General features: G+C 47.3%; 1 protein-coding gene across 2 annotated transcripts in view; it reads right to left on the reverse strand.

Moving 5' to 3' along the window:
• The window catches only part of RGS10 (regulator of G protein signaling 10), a 41,325-nt gene extending 33,687 nt beyond the window's left edge, over window positions 1-7,638 (reverse strand). The window contains exon 1 of one of the 2 annotated variants that reach the window (XM_047825909.1): window positions 7,496-7,638. In XM_047825909.1, coding sequence (XP_047681865.1) covers window positions 7,496-7,544 — 49 coding nt within the window. In that variant the 5' untranslated portion in view covers window positions 7,545-7,638. Of the gene's footprint in view, window positions 1-1,471; window positions 1,618-7,495 lie in introns of those variants that run through there. The other variant, XM_047825910.1, reaches the window with a different exon arrangement.
• Window positions 7,639-25,365: the final 17,727 nt, after the last annotated feature.

Consider the following 25,365-nt stretch of genomic DNA (forward strand, 5'->3'; position numbering starts at 1 on the left):
TCTCACAAGGACCCTGTGGTGTGATTAATATTATCCCCACTTCACAGATGAGGAAACACAGATGAAGCGTGGTAACTTGCAAGGGTCACCCAGCTAGGAAAGGGGGGGGGGGGTGTGTGTCAGGGTCCAAGCACGACCTTCACCATGAGACTCGAGTGCCATTTTTAGTTTTGACATCTGCCGGTCCTCACACTCACCAAGGCCAGAACATAGCAGCCTTGAAGAGAAAGATACCATCTGCACCGCGGGGAAAGCCTGAGAAAACTGAGAAGGAATTCTACGTAGACAAAAACCCACACGAGACCGGGCCAGCATCATCTAACACTCAAACACAGTGTGCATACACTCTCCATTTACATTTATGCGGTTCTCTGTGGTTTCTGGCTTCAGTAAAAGCCAGTATTTCAAAGATACAGATGGCGGAGGCTGGTTGCTTGCAGCGTATTTCGTAATGCATTATTTATAGATGCTATGATGTCATATCTATCAGGGGCTTTCGCCAGACATTAACTCCTTGGAAATCCATACTCAAAAGGCATCCGTAACACTCATCGAAACTGAATGCTTGCAGCCTGGATTCCTGCTATTAGTCTGCGGGAAGGTCTGGGTAATTATCCTGCCTAGACAGTTTTCCCCAGTCAAATAATGTTCTAATAAAATCTCAATACCAACTTCCTCAAAGCAGAGTCAACGTCCAACATCAAAGAGTATATCCTAAGTACCCCCCAAAACTTACAGCATCATTAAAGAAAACAAGCCAAATATTCAAGCCTAGGAAGAGGCAGAAATGTTCACTCCAAAATTCTAAAGTGGTTTGGTACAACACACACACACACACACACACACGCACACTCACACGCCATACTCCCATAAATATTCAAGGAAAGTGCACCCCCAAGAAGCTTATTTAAAACTTCATATCAACTATGTCACATCAAACATATTACATTAAAAAAAAAAAAAGACTTTTTCTTTTTTCCAAACTTAGAAGCCGAGAATCAGTTTGTTACAACTGGTGATCTATGTAAGGCTCCAGAGAAACTGGGTCATGGAAACACTCTATCTAAATATTACTTAAGTGTTTTTCGGCTCCAGTATCTAACTTCTGAGAATAACTATCCTTCAAGCATGCAATTCCCTTGGTGCGGAGGTCTGCATGAATGGCAATTAGCAGAATATAATAACAAAAATGAAAAAGATTAAAAATAATCCTGCTAATAGCAAGCATCAAAGACCAGAGAGGGTGAGAGGGCTGCAGAGGGTTGGCTGGGCTCAGAAAAGGCATCATGGCATTTTTCACGTGAAGCCAGAGACCTCAGAGAAAGCTGACTGCTCAGGCAGTGCCTCCAAAGGTCACCTGTGCACCTGTGCCTGCACTCCTCGCTCCCCCCAGCCCCTGCCCTGCCCCACTGTCACCCGGGCAACACACAAGCTGAGGTCATCACCAAAGGAGGTGGGGGTCACTCCTTACGTTCCATGCTCCAGGGTCCACTTGAGGAGCTTCACACAGCCCAAAAACCCACTGCCTTCTCAGAGACGCTTCGTGGGAGACAGGCCAGGGGGCTGCGGGTCTCCTGAACACCCTTGGGTCTGGAGGAAAAACAAGCCTCCACATCCTCTTTTGAGTGGACTAAACAACAGATGGCCACTGATTTCCAGTTTCTACCAGAGGGAAGGAAATAAGAACGCCAGACTGTTATTTGTAGACTCCCTAGAATCTTCACTTTCTAGGCAAAGACCCAGAAAAAATAAAATTACCCAGGAGCCCTATCCTGGGGGTGAAAATGAAGACCCTGTCATTATTTTCTTCACTTCCCAGAAGCCCCTGTGCTTCCCCTGGGGGCCTGACAGTCATGCGTAAATGTGCCCTCACTCCCCCGCCGCCCCCCCGCCCCCGCTGCCCCCGGCCCCTATCGAGAGGCAAGTAAATGACATCCCCCCCTCCAGGATCAGAGAGACTGTGCATTTCTTGAGTAAGAGCTGCGTCGTCCTCAGGGTCAGCAGTGCCTGGCGCTCATGGTCATGTTTACATTGATGAACGTTTTCTGATAGATTGGGGGCGAGACAGTGAGGATGACAGCTGTAGAAATAGCTGCTTGACTGAGCACTTACTATATCCTGTCTCAACTTCCCAGTGACCCGTAGAAGTCGGGCTCATCTTTGGCCCATTTTACAGAGAAGGAAACAGAGGCACAACGAGGTTCAATAAACCGGCTCCAAGGAGCAAGCGAAGAAGGAGACGAGGTAGGATTCAACCCCAAGTTGGCATCAGAGCCTGGAAAGGGAAGGGCAGTGACAGACGCAAGAAGTAAAAGGCGGGGCCCTCTTTCTCACGGAACTTAAAATTAATTGAGAAGGTGAGACCAGGAGTTCCCAGATGGCCGTCTGCCCACAATGCCACAGGCTGGCACGGAGTTTATTTCACTGGTTCGTGAAGAAATGAGAAGAAGGATAAGGAAATACTTACCAAGTGAGCTGTCTTGATGCAGTAAGGACAGCCCTGGGTTATTCTTAGGAAAGAGATCATTATATTTATTTACATGGTACAAAATTCAAGAGGCCGAAGAGGGAGCACAGTAGAACAGGGCTTCCTCTCAGCTCTGTCCCTTGCCTATCCAGGGCCTCTCCCTAGATGCAACAACTTCTAGAAGATTCCTATCAGGACATTTCTTTTTAAAGTTTATTTATGTATGTAAGTATGCATGTATGTATGTATGTATGTATTATGAGAGAGACAAAGAGAGTGTGAGCAGGGGAGGGGCAGAGAGAGAGAGAGAGGAGATGGAGAATCCCAAGCAGGCCCCATGCAATCAGTGCACACAGCCCAACGCAGGGCTCGAACCTATGAACCGTGAGATCATGACCTGAACCAAAATCAAGAGTCGGATGCTCACCGGACTGAGTCACCCAGGCGTCCCCAGGACATTTCTTTACACAAGATTATATCTTTACTATTCAGGGTGTTAAAATGCCCTTTTGTTCATGGGATGATAAAGATGACTGATGATGGCTTTGTTTATAATGTCCTGACTGGAGAAGGGAAGAAAGGGAAAAAAGGAAGAAGGGAGACAGGAAAGAAAATTCAGCAGCTCCCCATTACATATATATATATATATATATATATATATATACATACATACATATTTCAGCTCTAAATATATATTTTTTAATGTTTACTTATTTTTGAGAGAGAGAGACAGAGTGTGAGCAGGTGAGGGGTAGACAGAGGGAGACACAGGATCCAAAGCAGGCTCCAGGCTTCAAACTGTCAGCACAGAGCCCGATGCAGGGCTCGAACTCATGAACTATAAGATCATGACCTGAGCCCGAGTCGGATGCTTAACCGACGGAGCCACCCAGGTGCCCCACCCCAAATATATTTGAACAAAATGACCAAGTGGATCCTGAGCGAGGCCATGCAGATAGCTAGCTCCGGACTTGGGTCAGGGAGCTGAGTTCTCTGGTCTGTCCCCTCCTAAATGGGCTGCTCCTGTCAAGTCCCCACCCCTTGGTGGCCTCCACAGCTGTCCAGGAAAAGACAAAGTGGACAGGCTGCATTTCGGGGGCAGAGAGGGAGGGAGGCATGAGGCTGGAGAGAGCGGCAGGGAGCAGGGAGACCCAGCTTTGGGAGAAGACTTAGGACAGAGGACACCCTCGGGAAGCAAAGGGGCAGAAGTGGGAATGCCCAGCCGCCCAAGGGCACAGCAAGAACGGGGAAACGGGGCCAGGAGAGAAGGCGGGCCAGATGAGGGGTCCCTGAGCACGCGCAGAGGGGGCAGCACAGCTGGCCCACGGGCACTCGGCAAGGCCTGGAGGGCTGCGAACTGGCTCAGAAGGGAAATGAGTCCCCAGGAGCCTGCGTGGGGCTGTTTCCTCCCAGTGGACGCCTCCTGACAGCTCTTATCAGGGAGCTGCTGCTGTCGCCTGCCCAGGCCCCCTCCGCCCCCACCGTCCCTCCTGGGGCCTGCTGCAGTGGAGAGCTATCTGAGGGAAGCAGAAGATACCAAGGAGAGTAAATTTAGTACAATTTAAACAGCAAGCTTCCAAGCCCAGCGCCTGAGGCGGAGGGCATTACTCAAGCCCAGCGGGGGAAGTGGCTCAGTTCATCCAGGAAGTCCCAGGAAATGGCCCCCCCAGGCACCTGCTTAGGTTCCCCAAATGCCTAACAGTGACAAAAGGAGACATCCGTCCCACACAAAGTCAATGAAGGCATTAAAAAAAAAAAAAAAAAAAAAAAAAAAAAGAGCATCATTAGCACCTGACCCCCATCGTCTACAGGCTGCTCTTCGCGGCATTCAGAGCTGGCGTGACCACGTGGCTGACCACACTGGTTTAAATCAACACCCCTTCCGCGGCCCAGCCCCGCCACTCTGTCCCTGCGTTGCTCTCCCTGAACCCACAGTCCTGGGCCAGTGATGTTCTGCAGGGAAAGTTTCCCTGGGGGGCCAAGACTGCCCGGCTGCTGGGTTGTTAAAACAAAGACGTTAAATTGCGATGCTGACTGTCACCTCTAAGTGAAAACTTAAGCCCAGCAATAAATCTGAAACTGGTCCCAAGGGTTTAATGGGATCATGTACAACAGGCCCCCCGCCCTGGGGAGGCCCATGGTCTGCCTGGCAGGGTGGGGATTCCCTCAACGGGTCACCCCTCAATCTGCTGGCAGACGGAAGGCTGTGGCTTTGGCTTTGCTTTTCAGGTGAGTAGCGTCATCAACAGCGTAAGTGGTTGTGAGGGCAAAGGGTGGTCAGAGTCCCTCAAGGGGTCCTTGCACTTCAGTGGCATCAGAATCACTGGGGGCACTTGTTGAAAATGCAGCCTCCTCTCCCTCCCACCTTGGGTTCCCAAGACTGAACCAGTGGGCCCAGGGTGTGGCCTGGGAAGCTGCATTTTATCGATGCCCTCCCCACCCCCAGGTGGCTCACGAACACACTTTGAGAAATCTCGGAAAGCAGAATAAGGAACAGCATTTTGAGCCTCGGAATTAGGGGTTAGGAACTCCAAATCCTCAGCTTGAAGAGCCTGTCTCCAATACGGTTTTGCTGAAAAGCAGGAAAAGTCTATGGTAGAAGGTTCTGGGAGGCAGGAGTGTAGCCGGGTCCATATCAGGGGTCTGCAGGAGTGGATCCAGCACTTGTGGGGCTGGAAGCTTATACAATTTGGAGGGCCACTTTAGGAAAAACAATTCAAAATGACCAAATAAAAATGTTGCACAGGGTCTCATGGATCACTTGGCTGGCTTCCCGGTACCTCCACCCCAGGCCCACAGTCCCCCCTTCTCACTTGACTCCTTCTTTTCTCACTGCTGGATGGTGATGCCCAAATGGCAGGGCCTCATTTGCCCCTTCCCATCAGTGGGGCATACTTTCAACCTAAAAACCCTAAGGACATTGGGCTCTTAGAGGTCAGGCATCAAATACCCATCCATGATGCTTAGCTACTAATCTTTGTATTTGTGACCGAACCCTATTTCATAAGGCTGAAAAGTTGCCGCCCTATAAGAGGTACACTCCACTGGTATCCCTAAAACTGCCCGAGTCTTTCTGGAGTGAACCTACACACATATAACACCCTCTCTCCAAAACCATGTATGCCCCCAAATGAGAGCAAAGTAATGAATAACTCAGGCAGAGAAGTTCACAGCAGCTCTGTTTATCATAGGAAAGGGGGAAGCTAACCATTATTATTCATTTATTACGTGCCAGGCAATGCACTGGGGACTTCATATGTTTTAGTGTGTTTGATCCCACAACTCTATGAAACCCACTTTACAGGCGGGAAAACAGACACAGAGGTGTGCTAGTAAACGGGCTCTCCTGCGGGGGGAGGGCAAGCTTGATTTTTAACATTTGTCGATTTCCATGGTATAAACACCCACCAACAGCCAATTTCAAGCTATCCATGACTTAGCAGCCAGTTCTCAGATTTCCCGATAATTTAGCAATTGGCTCAGAGGTCAAGTAACTTGCCCAAGATCACTAAATGATAGAGTCAGGGCGGGAACCAGGAGTTTAACTCCAGAGTCCAGGCTCTGACTACCACTCCCCAGGCCTGTGAATACTCAACAACAGGGATCGGCTGAAATGAACCCCCACAAAGGAATCCTTTGACCCTCAGACAACACGGCAAGATTTACGTGACCACTAACGCTAATACAAGCTCTTTACCATGACCCTATGAAGTCCTACTTTATAAGGATTGTCCTGACTATGAATGCAATGATTTGCATAATGGACGGGAAACCAGCTCCATGTAAGTGCTCAAAGAGGGATAGCTATTTTATTCCCATTTTGCAGATCCTTATCTGCACAGACACAAAGTTTCCACAGCAGTGGAGGTGGGATTTGGTCCCAGCCTGTCTGGTCCCAGTTCATCCTCTTAACTGCAAAGTCCCTCATAAAATATGATAGTCAGTGAGAAGAGGACACGGACCAACCAGCACAGACTCTTAGCACCATGAAGAAGTCAGTTTGGGAGTGGAACACTGCAGAAAAGCCTCCCAACTCCAGAATCAGGCAAACCTGGGTTTCAGATTCTCCATCGCCTCCTAAGTGTGACTTGGGGCGAGTTACCTAACGACTCTTGGCTTCCGTTCCCTCCTCTGGAACGTGGCCAATACCAGGAGACAGTACCTGTCTCATGAGGTCGTCCTACGGGTGGAGAGACAACACAGAACTGGGTGAACAGAGAGACCCGGGCCCACATGACGAGCTCAGAGGGGCACAGCTATTATTCTGCACAAAAACGGTAAGATGGTTGGAATCAAAGGCATGGTCCCGTCTCCACCGTGGATTCTTTGTCCTATCAAATTGCTCCGAATTGTGGCTCGGGCTGGTCCGTTGGGACAGCCAAGCCCAGTACACGGTAATGTCAGCGCTCCCCGGCGCCAACTACAGATGTGCATTCGCCACCCTGCTGTTCACCCTCCTCGGCGCGCCCACATTTGGGCTCCGCAGCGCAGAACTGAAGGCGCCGGGCAGCCCAGGCCCCGCTGCCAGTCCGGTGCCCCGGGGGTCCGGTCGTGCCTCCTCTGGGCGCCGCGCGGGCATCATTCGCAACGACGCCCGCAGCGGACAGAGAGGCAGAGCACTCCAGGGGAGAAGGGCCCCGCGCGACGTTCTGCTTTCGGATCTAGAGCGCACACTCCCTCCAAAGTTTGGGGTGTTTGGGATCTCCTTTCTCCTCGCAGACCATCACTAAAAAGAAAACTGCTGTTGTTCCCCCTTTTGTCCAAACTTCCTCCCCACAGTGCCTCTCGGGGGGTGGAAGTGGAGGGGGGGGGGACTTTGCGCTCCCGCAGCGGCGGCGGCCGCAGGGACGCTGGAAGGAGCGAGGAGAAGTGGCGCGGTCCGCGGCGACTCTCGTCGGGTGGCATCGCCAAGCCGCGCCCGAACACAGGAGGGAGGGAAGGATGCCCGGGACCCCGGGCGGGCAGCGGCGGCCGAGGCGGCTCCTCGGGGGCCCCGAACCCCAGCCCGCCGGCCCGGGAGCCGCTTACCTGACGGCGGCCGCTTCCTGCTGAGCCGGCTCACGGCGCGGTTAAACATCGCCGCGGTCGCCCGGGGAGGAAGGAGGAGCGGCCGGGCGGCGCGGCGGCTGAGCCTGAGGACGGAGGGGAGGTGGAGGCCGAGGAGGAGGAGGAGCCGGCTCGGCACCGCCCCGGCGCGCCCGCCCCCGCCCCGCCGCCCTCCTCCCAGCCAGGCGCCGCGTGGCGCGCTCGGTGCGCCCTGCCCGCCCGCCCCGGTGGGGGCCCCGCGGTCCCGCCTCGGGGTCTCGGGCGGGCCAGGGCGGCCCCCGGGCGATCAAACGCCGGGACCCGACCCCGTGCGCGGGGTAGGGCTCACTGCCCCGAAGGGAGCCCGCGCCGCCCGTGGCTTAGGAGCTCTGTCCTGGCGCCCGTGCGCCTCGGGGCCCCCCGCCGCCCAGCGGAGCTCGCCGAGGAGGTCGCCCCGGGCCCCGCCCCGCCCGCCTCGCGACTCCGCGTCCAAACCGGTCTCCCGCCCTCTTCCTGCAGCCGCGGGAAACGGGCACGGCGCCGCGGGCGCACAGCGCTCCGCGGCTCCGCGCGCCTTGGCCGGGCGGTAGTCGGGGGTCCCCTCTCGCTACACGGACCCGGAAGCCTCGGCTTCACGGTTCTGCAAAACCCGGGCGCGGCCCACGGCCTTCGCCTTCTCGCCCCCCGGATCCAGGTTCCCCGAGGGCCTGGGCCTGCCCGCCCCGCGACTCCGCGGGCGCCGGGCCCTCCCACGGCCGCGAAGCCGGTGGCGCGTCGCCAGGGTCCCGGCCGCCGGGCCGCGCGCGCAGCGAGCCCAGCCGAGCTGCGCTGCGCGGGCGCCGGAACTTGGGCGCCTTCTGCCCGTGGCCTGGAGGTTCCAGGAGCGGGCCTCGGCGGAATTCTGCAGGAACCCTCCGGGTTCCAGCGCCGCGTGATGCCTCTGCCCCCACAGCGCGGCCGGCCGGGGACACCTCTCTAACTTTGGGGACACGTGCTGCAGCTTCTGGCAGGGCCTTTCGCTCAGAGCTCGGGATCACTCCGGTCCACGCTGCGCTCCGGTTCCGATTTCTCCTCTCCCACCACCAATCACCTGCTCAGCACCAACCCCCCCCCCCCGCCCCCCGCTCTATCTATTGTCTCCTTCCCCTGCAAAACAGCCCCAAAGGGAGTGTCGTTAGCCTCATTTTCTTGAGCGTTCCGTTTGCGAAGCACTGTCTTTCTGGCGAGTCTTATTTTCCTCCTTGTGTATCTGGCTTTGTCTCCAAATTGGTCTTTATTTTTAGCTGTGCTAATTGCTATTTTTCTAAACCGCTCCCCAGTCGCCGGGCCCTGCCACCCGTCCCTTTGCAGTGTTTTCACTAGCTGGCACTTTTCTTTGGTATCTTCTATTCTGAGCTGCCCGGTGCGCTCATTTTTCCTCCCGCCTTCTACCCACCCGTTCGGTCCCAGTTCTACCCCATCCCGGGCCTCCTGTGGTTGTTTTCTCATGTCTGTCCTCACTCTTGAAGCCTCTCAAAGCCACTTTCCTCGGAGTGTTTCTGAGCACCCCCTGTCCCCGGCTGCCAGGAGAGATCGTGAAGACGACCTGGGTTTTGAGCTGCGCTGGAGGATGGAGGAGATTATGGTGACCAGGAACCAGCTCAGAACCAGCAGAAGAGCTTATTATAAAAACCCGCCTCCTCCTGTTGTTGGCCTCCTCTGGGGCTGCCCTCCCCGCAGGCTTCCAGACCCTGGTAACATACTTCAAGCCCAGGAACGCCTGGGGGGGGGCTCAGTGGGTTCAGTCGGATCATGATCTCATGGTCTGTGAGTTCCAGCCCGGAGTGGGGCTCTGTGCTCACCGCTGGGATCCTGAAGCCTGCTTCGGATTCTATGTCTCCCTCTCTCTCTGCCCCTCCCCCATTCAGGCTCTCTCTCTCTGTCTCAAAAATAAGTAAAGATTTAAAACAAAAAAACAAAAAACAAAAAACATACTTCAAGCCCAGGCAGCCACTTCCCTCTTTGTAAGAGCAGGACTTTTGAACTCTGGCAGAATCCTGGATCTGAACGAGGCGGCTGTATTCTCACAGCAGTGACAAGGGCATTTGTGCAGCACATGTCCCCCAGAAAACTGCTCTGGAGGCCAAATTACAGGTAACATAACAGGTCATTGTAACACAGGAAATACGGAGACGGGCACAATGGGTGAGCATAGCTAAATATGCCAGGTGCCAGGCCCAGCCCCACAGTGTCCTGAAATGCCCTGGTGTGGCGTAGGACATGCTCATGAATGCCTCCTGAGCTACGAGGGCAGCCAGGCCTTCCTGAGATAAGGGGAAAATAGCACAGCTTCAAATCTCTTTCCCTGTCCTGTTGGCGAATCAAATGATGAGTACAAAAATAAAGACCACGGGACCATGGGGGTGCCTGGGTGGCCGAGTCGGTTAAGACACGGACTGTTGGTTTCAGCTCAGGTCATGATCTCATAGTTTGTGAGATCGAGCCCTATGTGGCACTGTGCGTCAGCACGGAGCCCTATTGGGATGCTCTCTTTCTCCCTCTCTCTCTGTCCCTCCCCCCTCTCATGCTCACTTGTTCTCTGTCTCAAAATAAATAAATAAACTTAAAAAAAAAAAGACCATGGTCAAGGTTTAATGTACACAGTTTAAAACTTCTGTTTGGGGACATGAAAAGACTGTCTTAGTGAAGTTGCTTTAAATATCTGTTTTAAGTGTCTAAAGATCCAAAAGCCAGTTTTCAAGGTGCACATACTGTATAGAAGACCAAGAATACAAGTATAGAGCCTCATGATTCCTAAAGCTTACCAAAAGAAAACACACACACACACACACACGATGAAGTTCTGCCTGCGGTCTGCATGTGGGCTGAAGGGGCCCACCATCCAGACAGCATCACTCACTGTCTGTAGCTCATCTCAAGGCTTCTCAAATCTGGCCAAGAAGAGGACAAGAGGTTTGGCCCCTCCCTACCCCCAATGGTCCCACCTTTGGTTGAATCCTCACTTGGCCAGGCACGGAGAAGAGCCTAGGATGTCAGAGCGATCATTGACTTCAGAGTTCAATGTGATTTCTTGTTCTACTCGGAAACTTAAAAAAAAAGTAGTAAGCTGTGAGTGTATTGTAGCATCTCGTCTATTTTACTATACAGATTATATTTTAGAGTCTCTCATAAAGAGTATATACTAGGCCATATGAGGCAGGCGAGGTACATAGTATGATAAATAGATAAGTACCCCACTTGGAGTCAAGAGACCTGGGTACCAGTCCTGGGCATGTTGCCAACCAGCTGTGTGTCTTCAAACATGGCCTCATGGGATTGGACAAGGGAAGGATGCCACCTACATTCGAAGGGTGTGGCGTTCGCTAGCAATAAACAAGAAAGCACCTGGCAAAGTGCCCAGCGCATGTAGGCACAAGAATTTACTGGAATCTGAATTACTCTTGCTCCCCCTTACAGTGCTGCTTTAGTAAACTTTAGCCTATACACAGTGAAAAGTGGCATTTTCTAAAGAAATTATGGGGAATCCGCAGGGTTAGTAACAGTGTCATGCAAGTGACAGGCACAGAGAATGGAGGAAAGTAAATTGTTACAACCTCTCTGGAAGGCAAGAGAGGCAGATGTGTTAAGATGCATATTTGGCAACATGTACAAAAGCTTTCAAAATGTTTATGCCCACGGGACCAGTGAATAATTCTACAACTGATAATTTATGCCAAAGAAAGACTAAGAGGTGCAAAGATTATGTGTACAGTTGAACATCCTGACTCTTTTTTTTTTTTTATCAATGCTATTTGTAGTGCCCTAAATGCTCATTAACAGAGTGACTAAGTTACAGTACATTCGTACATTCCTATGATGGGATATTTAACAGTTGTAAGTACTGGTTTTTTGGCTTTTGGGGTTTTTTTTCATTGAAAAAAATCAGGATACAAATATAGAGAAAATTTTCAGCAGGGAAGAGGAAGAAATACAGTCCAGTTATGGATAGAAAGCTTGCAGAAAACTATGCCAAAATGTTACTAGCATTTAAAAAAAATTTGTTTTAATGGTTATATTTATTTTTGAGACAGAGAGAGACAGAGCATGAGCGGGGGAGGGGCAGAGAGAGAGAGGGAGACACAGAATCAGAAGCAGTCTCCAGGCCCTGAGCCGTCAGCACAGACCCAACGCCGGGCTCAAACTCATCAACCGCGAGATCATGACCTGACCCGAACTCGGACGCTCAACCGACTGAGCCACCCAGGCCCCCCGAAAATGTTACTAGCATTTATCTCTAGATAGGCTAAGTGGTGGTTTTAATTTTCACGTTACATTTTCTAGTTTTGCAAAATTTCTGCAGTGTATATGCTTTCAAATCAGGGAGAAAAATCAGCAGTTGGAAACTGGTCCAAATCTCTACGGGGTTGAATCTACCAGTGTTTAAACCCATATTTTTACAGTGTCAGTGTTGCTGTCTTTAAACTCTGCATTCCCCACGGAGGAGCAAGCAGACGCCAACGGCCTTTCCCATGTTTGATCTCCCTTGCATTTTAAGTCACACGTTCATGGCATATCACAGCCAGAGGGATCCTTGGAGGTCAGGGTATTTACCCTGCAGATCAGGAAGCTGAGGCCCAGAGAGCCTCAGTGAGGATGTGGTGCTACGTCTCCTGAGAGATTGGAACCTGTTCCCCCCTACGCCCCTCTTGGGCCACTCTCCTGGTTTTCCGTCTGCCACATTTGCTGCTCCCACGGCCCCCTCCCCTCCTTCTTACAAGTGGGCACCGTACCCTTAGTCTTTGGAGCTCTTCTCTTGCACACTTACTCCCTTGATCATCCCACCAAGTCTCATGGCTTTTAATACCATTTTTGTTTTAAATAGACTTTTTTAAGAGTAGTTTTAGGTTGACAGCAAAACTGAACAGGACATACAGAAGAGTTCCCATATATGTCTTGACCCTCCATGTGCACAACCCCCCTTTATCAACCTCCCCCTACCAGAGTGATACATCTGTCACCACTGATGAACCTACGTAACGCATCATAATCACCCAAGTCCATAGGAAATTCCATTTTGTAAAAAGTTTATTTAATCTCTATGTCCAACATGGGGCTCAAACTCATGCCCCGAGGTCAAGAGTTGCATGCTCTTCTGACTGAGCCAGCCAGGAGCCCCAAATCCTATTTTTATACCACAGAACTCCCACACTGGCCTGGACTTGCCTGCGTGGCATCTTCCCTTGGATGCCTAGTGAGACCTCTCGAACTGAGCGTGTCCAGAATGGATCTTCCTCTTCCAGCCCACACCTGCTCCACCCTACAGCCTTCTCATCTCAATTCAGGGCAACTTCATCCTTCCAGTTACTCAGACCCACTATGTGGGAGTCATGTCTGATTCCACCTCCCAAAGACACCGGGAAGTCTATGCTTTCACCCTTTCCATCCATGGAAGCGCCTTGTCTGGGGCAGGACTGCTGCGGGATCGGAGCAGCGGCTGCCACAGGGCCCCCTGCCTCCGCCTCCCTGTCGTCTGTTATAAACCCAGCAACCAGAGGGATCACTGAAACAAAGGAAGTCTCACCACGTTGACCCTCTGCTCAAACTGCACTGGGGCCCCTCCTGTTGCCCCAAGAGAAAGCCCAAGACCTTATTAAGACCGACAAGGCCCCACGTGACCAAGACCTCCATTCCTTCCTGACCTCCTTTCCAGGTCTCCCTGGCTGCCTCCCGACTCCTCTGCTCCCACCTAACCTCCTCTGTATCCCTCAAAGGCCTCCACATACTCCCACCGCATGACCTTTGCATTGGCTGTTTCCTTCTGTCTGGAATACACCGCCCTGGGTATGTGCGTGGCACACACCCCCTCAGTTTCCTCATGTCCAGATGTTGCCTCATCAGTGTTTAAAATGGCAACTCCACCCCCTGTACTTCCACACCCCCCTTCCTCCATCCCTGCCATGGGTTTCTGCAAGGTGTGTATCACCTTCTAGCATACCACGGGTTTTTTTTTTTTTTTTTTTGGAGGCAGAGTTTTATTTTTTATTTTTATTTTATTCTATTGTATTGGGGGGGGAGGAGCAAGAGGAGAGGGAGAGAGAGAGAGAATCTGAAGCAGGGTCCACACTCAGCACAGAGCCCAACACAGAGCTCAATCCCATGACCCTGGGATCACGGACTGAGCTGAAATCACGAGTTGGACGCTCAACTGACTGAGCCACCCAGGTGCCCCTGGTGTACTACGTTTTACTTATTATGTTTCCTGTCTGTTTCTCCGTACAGCACACAATAAGCCTTTCACACAATAAGCACTCAACAAAACATGTTAATGAACCAAGAGAATCCTGATCTCCTCCCTCCCAAAATTCCACTAAGGTGACAGAAAAGCCATTGAAAACAGGAAGCTATATTTTTATAGTAAGGTATAAACTCACCTGGACAAGGTGCATGGGAAAGGAGGCTATAAGGGAAGAGAGATTTCGGTCAATCTGATAGCAGATAGAAATGCAGAAACTGGGGGCGCCTGGGTGGCTCAGTCGGTTAAGCGGCCGACTTCAGCTCAGGTCATGATCTCGCGGTCCGTGAGTTCGAGCCCCGCGTCGGGCTCTGTGCTGACAGCTCAGAACCTGGAGCCTGTTTCAGATTCTGTGTCTCCCTCTCTCTGACCCTCCCCCATTCATGCTCTGTCTCTCTCTGTCTCAAAAATAAATAAATGTTAAAAAAAAAAAAACTTTAAAAAAAAGAAATGCAGAAACTGTTAACTCAGAAATTCCACTTCTTAAGCATCTGCCCAAGAGAAATAGAAACAAATGTCCACACGAAAACTTGTGTATGAATGTTCATAGCAACACTATTGATAACAGCCCCAAAGTGGAAGCAACCCAAATGTGCATCGACTGACAAATGCACAAGCAAAGGTACTTCGGCTCAGGTCACAATCTCACAGTCCGTGAGTTTGAGCCCCACAGCGGGCTCTGTGCTGACAGCTCAGAGCCTGGAGCCTGCTTTGGACTCTGTGTCTCCCTCTCTCTCTGCTCCTCCGCAGCTCACACTCTGTCTCTCTCTCCCTCAAAAATAAATATTTAAAAAAAAATAAAAATAAAAAGGGAATGATGTCCTGATGCATGCTACAACATGGATGAAACTTGAGAATGTTACATTGGGTGAAAGAACCATCAAAGAATAGCACACATTTCATAAATCCTAAGTGGCTACGATCCCATTTATATAAAGTCCAAAATAGGCAAATCAGTGGAGACAGAAAGCAGATTAGTGATTACCTAAACCCAAGGCAAGGAGAGAGTAGGCAGGGACTGTTGATAAGTACAAGCTTGCTTTTGGGGATGATGAGTGTGAGCTGGGGAGGAGCAGAGAGAGAGGGAGACGCAGAATCCGAAGCAGGCTCCAGGCTCTGAGCTGTCAGCACAGGGCCTGATGTGGGGCTTAAACCCACGAACCGGGAGATCATGACCTGAGCCGAAGGTGGATGCTTCACCAACTGAGCCACCCAGGCGCCTCTTAAGTATATGTTTAAATAGGTGAAGTCTGTGGTATACAAATTATATTTCAATAAAATGTTTAATCTTTTTTTAATTTATGAAGACAAAAAGAAGGGTCACATACAACAGTTCAGAACTCAAACCACCACTGGCCTTCTTGGAAAGCTACTGGAAGATGTGCTGCAACAAAAATGGGTAAATGCAAAAACAGAGGAAAACAGGCTCCTGGGATCAAGGGACCCAACATGAGAGAGTGGCAAAATCCCTGTTGGTGTAGCGGGTATGCAGCAGAGCAAGGCAACCAATCTAGATGGAAGCATCACAGTGAAGACTCCAGGAGCCTCATTTGATGAGTTTGAATGTTTAGAAATAATATTGAGATGCATATGGTAAACCTGCTGCTGGATTTGGTTAAAATTAGTGACAAGTATATTGAAAACTAAGCAAAGAAACCTCAGGCAATTATTAACTCCAGAGAAAAAAACCAAAAAGCACAAAAGAGAAAAATCAATAAATACTATTCTCTGAAGACTTTTATATATTTGGGGGAGGGAAATGAAGAGAATAAAAAGTAAGATGGCTAAATCCTCATCTACCCTAAGGGGAAGTCAGTAGAAAATTCTAAGGTTTTTGTATTAAAAAACAGCATCACTGTATATTGTTCATAACATATGGAGGTAAAGTATCACAAGAAACCATTCAAGAAAAGGGTAGCCTCTGAGGACTAAGCCTGGGAAGGGATGATGAAGGGGAGTGCTATTTTTCATTGGCTGTTAGTACCATTTGACTTTTTAAACTCATACAAATACATCATTTTAATGAAAATAAAAATCAGCTTTAAAAAGTTCTAGCAATCACCACCTGCCTCATACATAAGGAAAGAGGTAAAGCTTGGTGATATCAGGGTGCCTGGGTGGCTCAGTCAGTTAAGCATCTGACTCTTGATTTCAGATCAGGTCATGATCTCATGGTTCATGAGTTTGAGCCCCACATCAGGCTCCACACTGACAGTGCAGAGCCTGCTTGGGATTCTCTCTCTCTCTCTCTCTCTCTCTCTCTCTCTCACACACACACACACACACACACACACACACACACTGTCTCAAAATTAACAAATAAACTTAAAATATAAAGACTTGGTGATATCACTAATAATGGTAACAGCTAGATTTCACTGAGCACTTACTATGTGCTCAGCACCATTCTAAGTGCTGTTTGAAATACTGCTTTCATTTAATGACCCCATGGAGGGGTCTTAATTCTAGACTGCCTCTAAGGGTGGTTAGATCACCAACTGCAAGTACAAGTGTGGCTCTTTGTGGATAAAAAGCACACATATTTTCATTCGATCTTCACTAACATGGTGATATGGGAGCTTATAGATGTAGAAACCATCTCTGAGAGGTCTGGAGAACTGCTCAATGTCACGGGTACAAGTGAAAAAGCAGGGCTAGACTTCATGTCTCTTGGCTCCCGGTACTCTCCATGACTGCCTCCCATACTCCCAAAAATGATTTTAAAAGATGCCTGTTCCAGGTGTCCACTTTGTAACACTGTGCCCTCCTGTTATTTTTAAATATTAAGGGAAAAAGAGCTTGGCATTTCCAAAATTCTTAACCTGGACCTTCAAATCTAGATTCAAAAAACGTCCTCTGAGGGGCACCTGGGTGGCTCAGTCAGTTAAGCCTCCGACTTCTGCTCCGGTCATGATCTTGAGATTTGTGGGGTCGAGCCCTGCGTCGGGCTCTGTGCTGACAGCTCGGAGCCTGGAGCCTGCTTCGGATTCTGGATCTAGCTCTCTCTGCCCCTCCACCCACCCTCTCTCTCTCAAAAATAAACATTAAAAAACAAAAACAAAAATAAAACATCCTCTGAAAAGCAAAACAACCCCCCACCCCGCCAGAAGCGCATGGGTACACACACTCACACATACATATAAGGCATGACCATACATAATACTATTCTGGGGTTTCCTGAACAATCACACTGCGACACACATCTACGGAGGCAACTGGGTCGCTGCCACTGTTGAGACCTTTCCAAAAACTTCCCCTTTGCAGTGTCACATTCTCCTGGATATAGTGAACAATAGCTTGTGGACCTAACTGGTTTGGGGAAACCGCCAAATGCTATTTGATGAAAATCAGAAGAACGCGGCGAGTGATACGGCGGCGAGGTGTTAGCGTGGGGACAGAGGACACAGCTGTAGAATCGCTGGGCCAACTGACCGGTATGGCTTATAAACCAAGCCCAAGAGTGACTTCAAAAGAATCAGCATTTGGGAAGAGAATTACAGTTGATTCCTTTTAAAGACAAAACCACATATTTCACATCTTGGATATATAAAATCAGGCATGGTTAAAGGAGAATGACTTTATAAAAGCAAAAAGTTACATTAGTAAAGTTTATGGCCATTATGTAATACACCCACAAATGTTCCTTATTAAACTTAATTTAAAAAATGGACACTTTATGAACTAATCAACCCCATAAGATAGAGTTCAGTAAAAATCATATTAAAAATCATTTTCAACCCAAGCCTAATTGATATGAAAAATGCAAAAGTTTTAATGATTTTTATTAAGCCTTCTGGTTATTCATTATGCTTATAAATTAATCTCTAAAACTCTTGAAAATGCTTTTTAAAATCATAAAACCCACCCGAGATACTGTTAGAAAGCAATCTAAAAGATGTTAAAATGTTTCCATTTGATTTCCAAGTACCTTTTGATCAGCCATCGAATTTCACCTAAAAGCTATTTTATGCCTGCTTTACATGTGATTGTAGAAAATATGTCAGAAAAGGTAGTAAACACATAAGAAAACCATCTGCCAAACACGCAGGGACTGCAGATCTATGTCGTTGTTTCATAAATTTCAGCCACATGGAAACTTCCCTGAATCACCTCTTCCTAGATATACAGTGGCCAAGTTCTCTGGAAATGTTGACCATGTTCTTAGGTGCACAAGTTTGGTATTTTTATCAGTGTTAAAGCACATTACATGTGAATTTTTGCACCCTAGAGAAAAAAAAAAAGCTGAAATAATATACAAAGCCATAATTCAGATTTAAAAAAAAAAATTTTTAAGTTTATTTATTTTGAGAGAGAGTTTGTGTGAGTGGGGGAGGGGCAGTGAGAGGGAGAGAGAGATTCCCAAGCAGGCTCTGTGCTAATAGCACAGAACTCAATGCAGGGCTCAGTCTCAAGAACCATTAGATCATGACCTGATTTGAAACCAAGAGTCGGACGCTCAACCAACTGAGCCACCCAGGCGCCCCTATAACTCAGATTTTGGGAATATACTTAGGGTGGAAAAATACATGTGTCTATATGTGTATAGGTGTGTATACACAAATGAACACATAGAGATACGTGTATATATATGTATGTATATGCATATATATGTATACATACTTAAATGAGGTTGTAAGCAAGCTGAAAAACAAGTTGGCACAGCAGCAAAATGCATTTTTTAAAGTTTATTTATTTTTTTAGTAATTTTTTTTTTTTAGTAATTTTCCCACACAAAGTGGGAATCAAACTCACAACCCTGAGATCAAGAGTTGCATGCTCTTCTGACTGGGCCAGCCAGGCGCCCCACAGCTAAATGCATTTTAGAGACAACCTATCCAGCTTACATCTTTCAAGAGTAGGCATCAATTCCACACAGAGATCTGGCAATCGTCAGATCCAAAGTTTAAGCCCAAAGATCTTTCCATAAAGAGGAGTTACCTGTATAGGGAGGCAATACCACAAATTTCTGGTTATCACTATCACTAGATGATCTCTATTGATAAAGACAGAAGATTCCATTAACGGTACTTAGTTTTATATGCTTCCAGTCACAAATACCAAAACACTTTCTTTAATAACTAAATCCCACACATTTTTACAAAACAGGCTATAAAGTGCCATTTTGGATCCAGTCCATATTTTGAAGAGATTTATAGATACAGGTAAAATTTGTTGCCAGGCACCACTTACAACCTTCAACAATCTTTTCCAGCTGAGGCCAAGTCTGTTCTCAGCCACCACTATCCTCAACCTTTTTTAGTCATGGTCACCGGAAAGTTTTTTCACCCTTAACATAAACAGCGGTAAATCCTCCAAGTGCAAACATACCACTCTTGACTTTATAGGCTAAATGGAGACTGAGCAGTTGAGGAATAAAGGCCGTTATCTGCTACATTTTTGCAGGCATTTAGAACTTTGTAGTATTGGATCCACCTTATTTCTTCATGTCTAATGTTTTTATGCATTTAGATTAAAAATACCATAGATTAAAAGTCAAGAGGATATCCACTCGTAAGTTGGGAGACTAGCTGAGGTCTTAACTCTCCTAATGTCAAATACCTAAGTTCTGTCATCTAAAATGGACACTTCACAAGCAAAGATAGGGAAGAGTAGCGTTTTTCAAGAGGAAAGGGATCTAAGAACACTCACCTAACAAAAGGAAAGCTGAGTAAGTTTGCATGGGGATCCAGATTTGGAGAGCAGTGGACGAACCTGAAAAGTAAACAGTATCTAGACAGAAGCAGCAATGGCTCTTCTACTTTATTAACTACTTTTAAATGTGACCTATAAAATCTAAAAATCGTATACTTTACTCTGGTGTAAATACACAACACGAAATTCACCATCGTGGCCATTTTTAAATGTACAGTTCAATATAGTTATTATTTACATTCACATTGTCGTGAAACAGATCTCCAGAACATTTTCATCCTGCAAATCGTTAACTATGCCTGTGAAACAATCTCCTTTCCCCCTTTGCTTCAGCCCCTGGTAACCACCATTCAATTTTGTTTCTATGAATTTGACTATCTGAGAAACTTCATATAAGTGGAATCATTCAGGGGTTTTTTTGTTTTTTTGGTGATTGGCTTATTTCATTTAGCTAATGTCTTCAAGGTTCACCCAGGTTGTAGCAGGTGCCAGCATTTCCTTGCACTTAAGCCTGAATAATATTCCACTGTCTGTATATCCATTTTGTCTCTCCATTCATCCACTGATGGGCATTTAAGTGGCTTTTACCTCTTGGCTGTTGTGAACAGTCCTGCTGTGAACATAGGTGTACAAATATCTCTTTGAAAATCTGCTTCCAATTCTTTTGGATATATACCCAGAAGTGGAATTGCTGGATCTTAGGGGAATTCTATTTTTAATTTTTTGATGAAGTTCCATGCTATTTTTCACCGCGGCTGTACCATTTTACATCCCCACCAACGGTGCACGAGGGTTCTAATTTCTCTACAGCCGCATGAACACCTGTTAGGTTTTTTTCCCCCTTTAAATATATATAGACAGTTTTTACATCCATGGTAAAGTTTTCGATTTAAGTTACTGAATGTTGAAAAAAACTGGAAATAACTGTCCAAAACTTTTCAAGTATTTCAAAATGTATGTAGTTGACTAACTCATTGCTCCCACATCTTTTAAACATTTTAACTTCAAGGTCTTTTTTCTTAATTTTAGATTTCTACTTATTCTTTCCTTAGAACACCCTGCCTCATTCTAGTCCATCGGGAAGATGAAGAAGGACCATTCAATAGTCAACTCAGTAACGGCTGACAGTGACAGAGAAGGGGAGGAGAGGGCACCGGTGTGACAGAGGTGGAGGGGATGGATGAATCTGTACCCAGCCTGGCCTCTCCTGGAGATTTCCTTTCCAACCACTGCCACAGCACCTTCAGGGACACCAGTAGGAGCTCTTAGGAAGCAGCGGACTTCCTGTTCCCCAGGATCGCTAAGAACTGCGGCTCCTGTCCCCGGTGGTCACCACCCAGGCTGCCGGAGGAAGCTCTCAGGGGCCTACACTAGACGTCGGGACATATCCAAGAGACATGGTGGGAGGTGCAGGAACTAGGTCTTGGAAAACAGAATGGCCAGTACTGCTCCCTTTATCAATACATTTGCCTGATTCTAACAGATACAGTTAGACCACTGCTCCAAATTTGTACACAGGAATCCACTTCCCTTCTGTCCCAGGTCCTGCTTTATTACTTGCCATTAAGTCCTTTAAATAACAGTTTGCAAATTTGCCTCACATAAACCCATTTATTCACCCAACAACTGTTAATTAAGCACCTGACACCAGGCCACGAGTGCTAAACAAGAGACAAAATCCCTACCCCTGTGGAATTTATAATCTAGAATATCATAAGCAAATAATCACATAAATACGTGCCTAGCGTCTCAAGGATCATAAAGAAAAATACAGGGATAATGAAAGCACAACTGAGGGACAGTTAAATTACACGTAGGTGCGCAGGGCTGAGGCGCCGTCAGAGACTTCTGAGAACAATGACTGGCCAATGGAAACAGCCAGGTAGGTAGTGGCAGAAGAGCCTTCTAGGTCAAGAAGGCATATGCAAGGGCCCTGAGGTGGGAGGGCTCAGTGAATAAAGGAAATGAAAGGTAGCAGGGGTGACTAGAGCTTGCTAACAGAGAGAGGGGGGTGGAGAGAGGCTGGACGGGCAGGTAGGCACCTGGTTGTGCACAGCTGTAAAGAGACTGCAAAGCTCTTGGGATTTTATGCTAAGTGCAATGGGAAGTTATTGAGGCATTTTCAGGCTACATGTTAGTAGGTGTTTTTAAAAAATAATGCAACGGTTACAGAATAATCTCTAAGATTTTTTTGCAGTGAATAAAGAAAGGTGCGGTACAGGGTACGCAACATGCTATCGTTTCTAGGGAAAAGGAAGAATAAACGATATGTAAGTGCGTATCTCTGGAAAAATACAGGGCACCAGTAACACTACAGGCGCCTCTTGAGATGGGAACTAGATGGCTAGGAGAGAGTGGGAGGCACGGTTTTTACTGTGTATCTCTTTGCATCTTTGAATTACTTATCACACCTAAAAATTACCTACGGTAATTTACCTACAGTAAATTAAATTAAAAATTAAAAAAGTCACTCTGGCTATTGGGCCGAAAAGACCACAAGGGTTAAAACTTAGGAAAGATACCAGAACAGTTAAAAGGAAAAAGACTGATGCTATCTACCGTTGGCAACGTGAGGAGTAAGTGCAATTTTCACATGCTGCAACTGATGCAACCATTTCGGGAAACTGTGGGGCAGCACCTCCTGAAACTCGCCAGACACATATGGCAGAACGCCGAATTCCATCCCCAGGAATCTACTCAACAGGAACAAGTATGTGTCTCCCCAAGACAGGTATAAAAATTCATTACAGCACTAAACATTAATCCCAAATGGAAAGCCAAGTGTTTTAATGAAGAGTAGAAGGGATAAATTGTGGCACAAACACTACAGCACTGAAAAACGCGGCTGCATGCAGCAGCTCACAGCATTAAGATCGAAATCCGATACAAAAGGATACATACTGCTTAATTCCGTGCTTATATAGTTTGACAATAAGCAAAGTCATCTATGGTCACACAGACCAGGCTACCAGTTATGTGCGGGGGAGAGTGGAGCTAGCCAGAAGGGCAAGCAGGCTTCTTGGCTCTGGCAACGTCGTTGCCCAATTTCGGTGACGCTCGACTGCCTTCTTGGTGAGAGTTCGGAGCTCTCCGGTGGAATGTTCTGATACATACGTATGTCTAGGAGGTAGAAAGCTCCTGCAGACGAGCAGAGGGAAGACGGCAGCTGGGCTGGGGGAAGAACAGGGAGTGGGTGAAGAGAAGACCTATAAATGACAGGCTTTTGTTGTTTCCGTTTTTGCATTTTGTCGCCCATCTAGTTAAGTCTAACAAAATCATCGGCAAATTCAATGTCAACACAAAGCATTTGCTTGAAAGAGGCAATAAATTGGAGTAAGGTTATAAATACCTGTGGGTAAACGCAAGCAATTTCCAGGTATGAGGACTTAAAACCTTTGACAGCACAGCTACATTCAGGGCACATTTAAGACCCAGCCAAAAACCAAGAACATAGAATATAAGGTCTTCGATAAACATTTACTCTTCAGGATAGAAGGGCAAACCAAATTTTAAATAAAACGCTAGTTTAATCGTGCACTCACTCGGTGGACACCATGCCATCAAGGGCCAACGCTATTCAGATGGCTTGTGTTCCTGCACGTGTCTTTTGGAACTTGTTTTCTCATCCTGTTTTTAAACGACTAAGAAATTGCCTCGTGCTCTAACCAGTTTGATCAGTCGGTCCGCGGCAGCACACCGGACTTTCGAAGTCTATGTGCTATATATATACTTGCCACTTTCAGAATCTCAACTGTGTCACTTCCTATGGTTATTTCCAGGTTGTCTGTTCTACCCAGATGCTGCCTGTCCAGGAACCCAATTCTGCCCTGCTGGTTGCCTCTCTTCCTAAAAGTAATCCTCCCTAAATTATCTGGCACCACGGCCCAGTTACCATTCTTGGAAGAGTGCTACGCTGGGGCAGCTATGGTTCCTGCCTGGTGCACCCAAGTACATTACCATCGGGAATACATCCTAATCACCTGGAAAGATGCTTGGCAAGCTATACTGGGTAGTGATTACAGAGATCACGGACTCCCAAAAAACTAGTTTTTCAGGAAAATACGTGACCGTGGCCATTAGGGTTTTCTTTCCTAGACAAGAGTTAGAAGGGGAAAGAAGGAACCCATGCCAATTAACTTTCAGATTACATTCATCCACCACCGTGGAGCCGCAGAATCTGCATTTTGACAAGCTCCCAGTTGATTCCGATCAAGTTCTACTCCAGTGGAACACCAGCTGGCGTCTGGTTTTAAGAGGGAGACTAGAACACGTTTACCTCCACTTCCTCAATCGCACTCACGGCATTCCACACTGACTTAACATCTACCACGTGCCAAGCACTGTTTCGTAAGCCCCAGGGCTCGGGTAGTTATCAACAGAAAATCCCTGCCCCCGTGGAGCTTACATTCTAATGGAGGACAACAGACAGAACCAAAGATACAAAAATGGCAATCTGGAAATGGAAGTTACCCATTTTTAAAAATAAAAGATTCCCAGTTGTGTGGGAATCTACTAAGTGTGGGTTTTTAATGGTATCTTAGTCCCATTTTACTAAAAAGGCTCAAAGGCAGTATTTCAACACCACAGCGTGTGCCCAACATTCCAATAGACACGTAGATACATCAATAAATACACATGTATTTAGGGACCTGAAAAATGATCAGGACCCATAAAATAAGACAAAGGTGTTGGTAATATTTTATTTTTGAAAACCTGGTAAGTCTCTTAAGTCTTCCTGGTAAAATGTGCATATGGTCTTAAACAATTTAAGTATCAACACTGAAGCCCTGATCACAATGGTTTGCTCCTGCCCAGGGCTGTCCGTTCCCACGTCAATACTCTTCCCAATCAAGGACCTCTGCCCCCTTTATTATCCTAGTCACCACTCCTGTCCCAGTCCAAATCCTCAGTAAACAGATAACCAAGTATGAGCCATGCCATATGCTAAAAATGTGTGTGACCATATGCTAAAAATATAACCTAGCCAAAGGAAACTAATTGTTTTTACAAGTTTAGTCTGTTTCAAAAAGAAGCAAACTAAGATTAGACGGGCATTCTCAATTTTGTTTAGCTATATGAAGATTTATGAATTAGCTTTATTTCTATGAGCAAAAGTAATCATATAAAGCCACATATGAAACAATTCAACTCACAACCCTTTAACCAGTAAAATGAACTGTGAAAATCTAAAATGTACACACTGTTAGTATCAACTTTCAGAACAAGGTCAGCTGCATATGGCTACATTATTTCATGCATTGTGTCCAGATGGTTTTGGACTTTTCTTCACTGGTATACCAAAACCCAAGGAAGAAAGATTGGAGAAACACATAGAGGAGGGAAAACCAAAACCAAAACCAAACAAAAAACTCACAGCTGGGCAAGTCATGATACCAGCTGGCTGTTTATATCAAAACCTGAGTTACCTCAAAATGCAATTTCCTGGGGCGCTTGGGTGGCTCAGTCAGTTAAGCGTCTGGCTCAGGTCATGATCCTGAGGTTCGTGAGTTCAAGCCCCATGTCAGGCTCTGTGTCGACAGCTTAGAACCTGGAACCTGCTTCAGATTCTGTCTCCCTCTCTGTCCCTCCCCCGTTCACTCTCTCTCTGTCTCTCAAAAATAAACAAGCGTTTAAGAAACAATAAAAGCAATTTCCCAGTATCACCTGATAACTAGGTTCTCTGCAAATACTGGCCAGTTCACCAGCACAAAGCAAAGTCCCAACAGGAGATGTGCAGGTGAGCGGAGCCCAGGTGCAGGATCAAGTGGACGGCTGTACCACATGCCATTACTTTCTGACAAGCAGCTACCCTGCCTTCCTCAAACAGCCAGCCCAGAGCACTCCAGTCACATTTGTCTGGCAGACTTTCCAGCTGACTGCAAAATATTAGATGGATATCACTTTCCCAGAGGAACAACTCAGAGAAACAATGGTTAGTGAATTACAAGAA

This window comes from Prionailurus viverrinus, chromosome D2 (assembly GCF_022837055.1).
Source record: "Prionailurus viverrinus isolate Anna chromosome D2, UM_Priviv_1.0, whole genome shotgun sequence".
NCBI classification, from domain to species: Eukaryota; Metazoa; Chordata; class Mammalia; order Carnivora; family Felidae; genus Prionailurus; species Prionailurus viverrinus.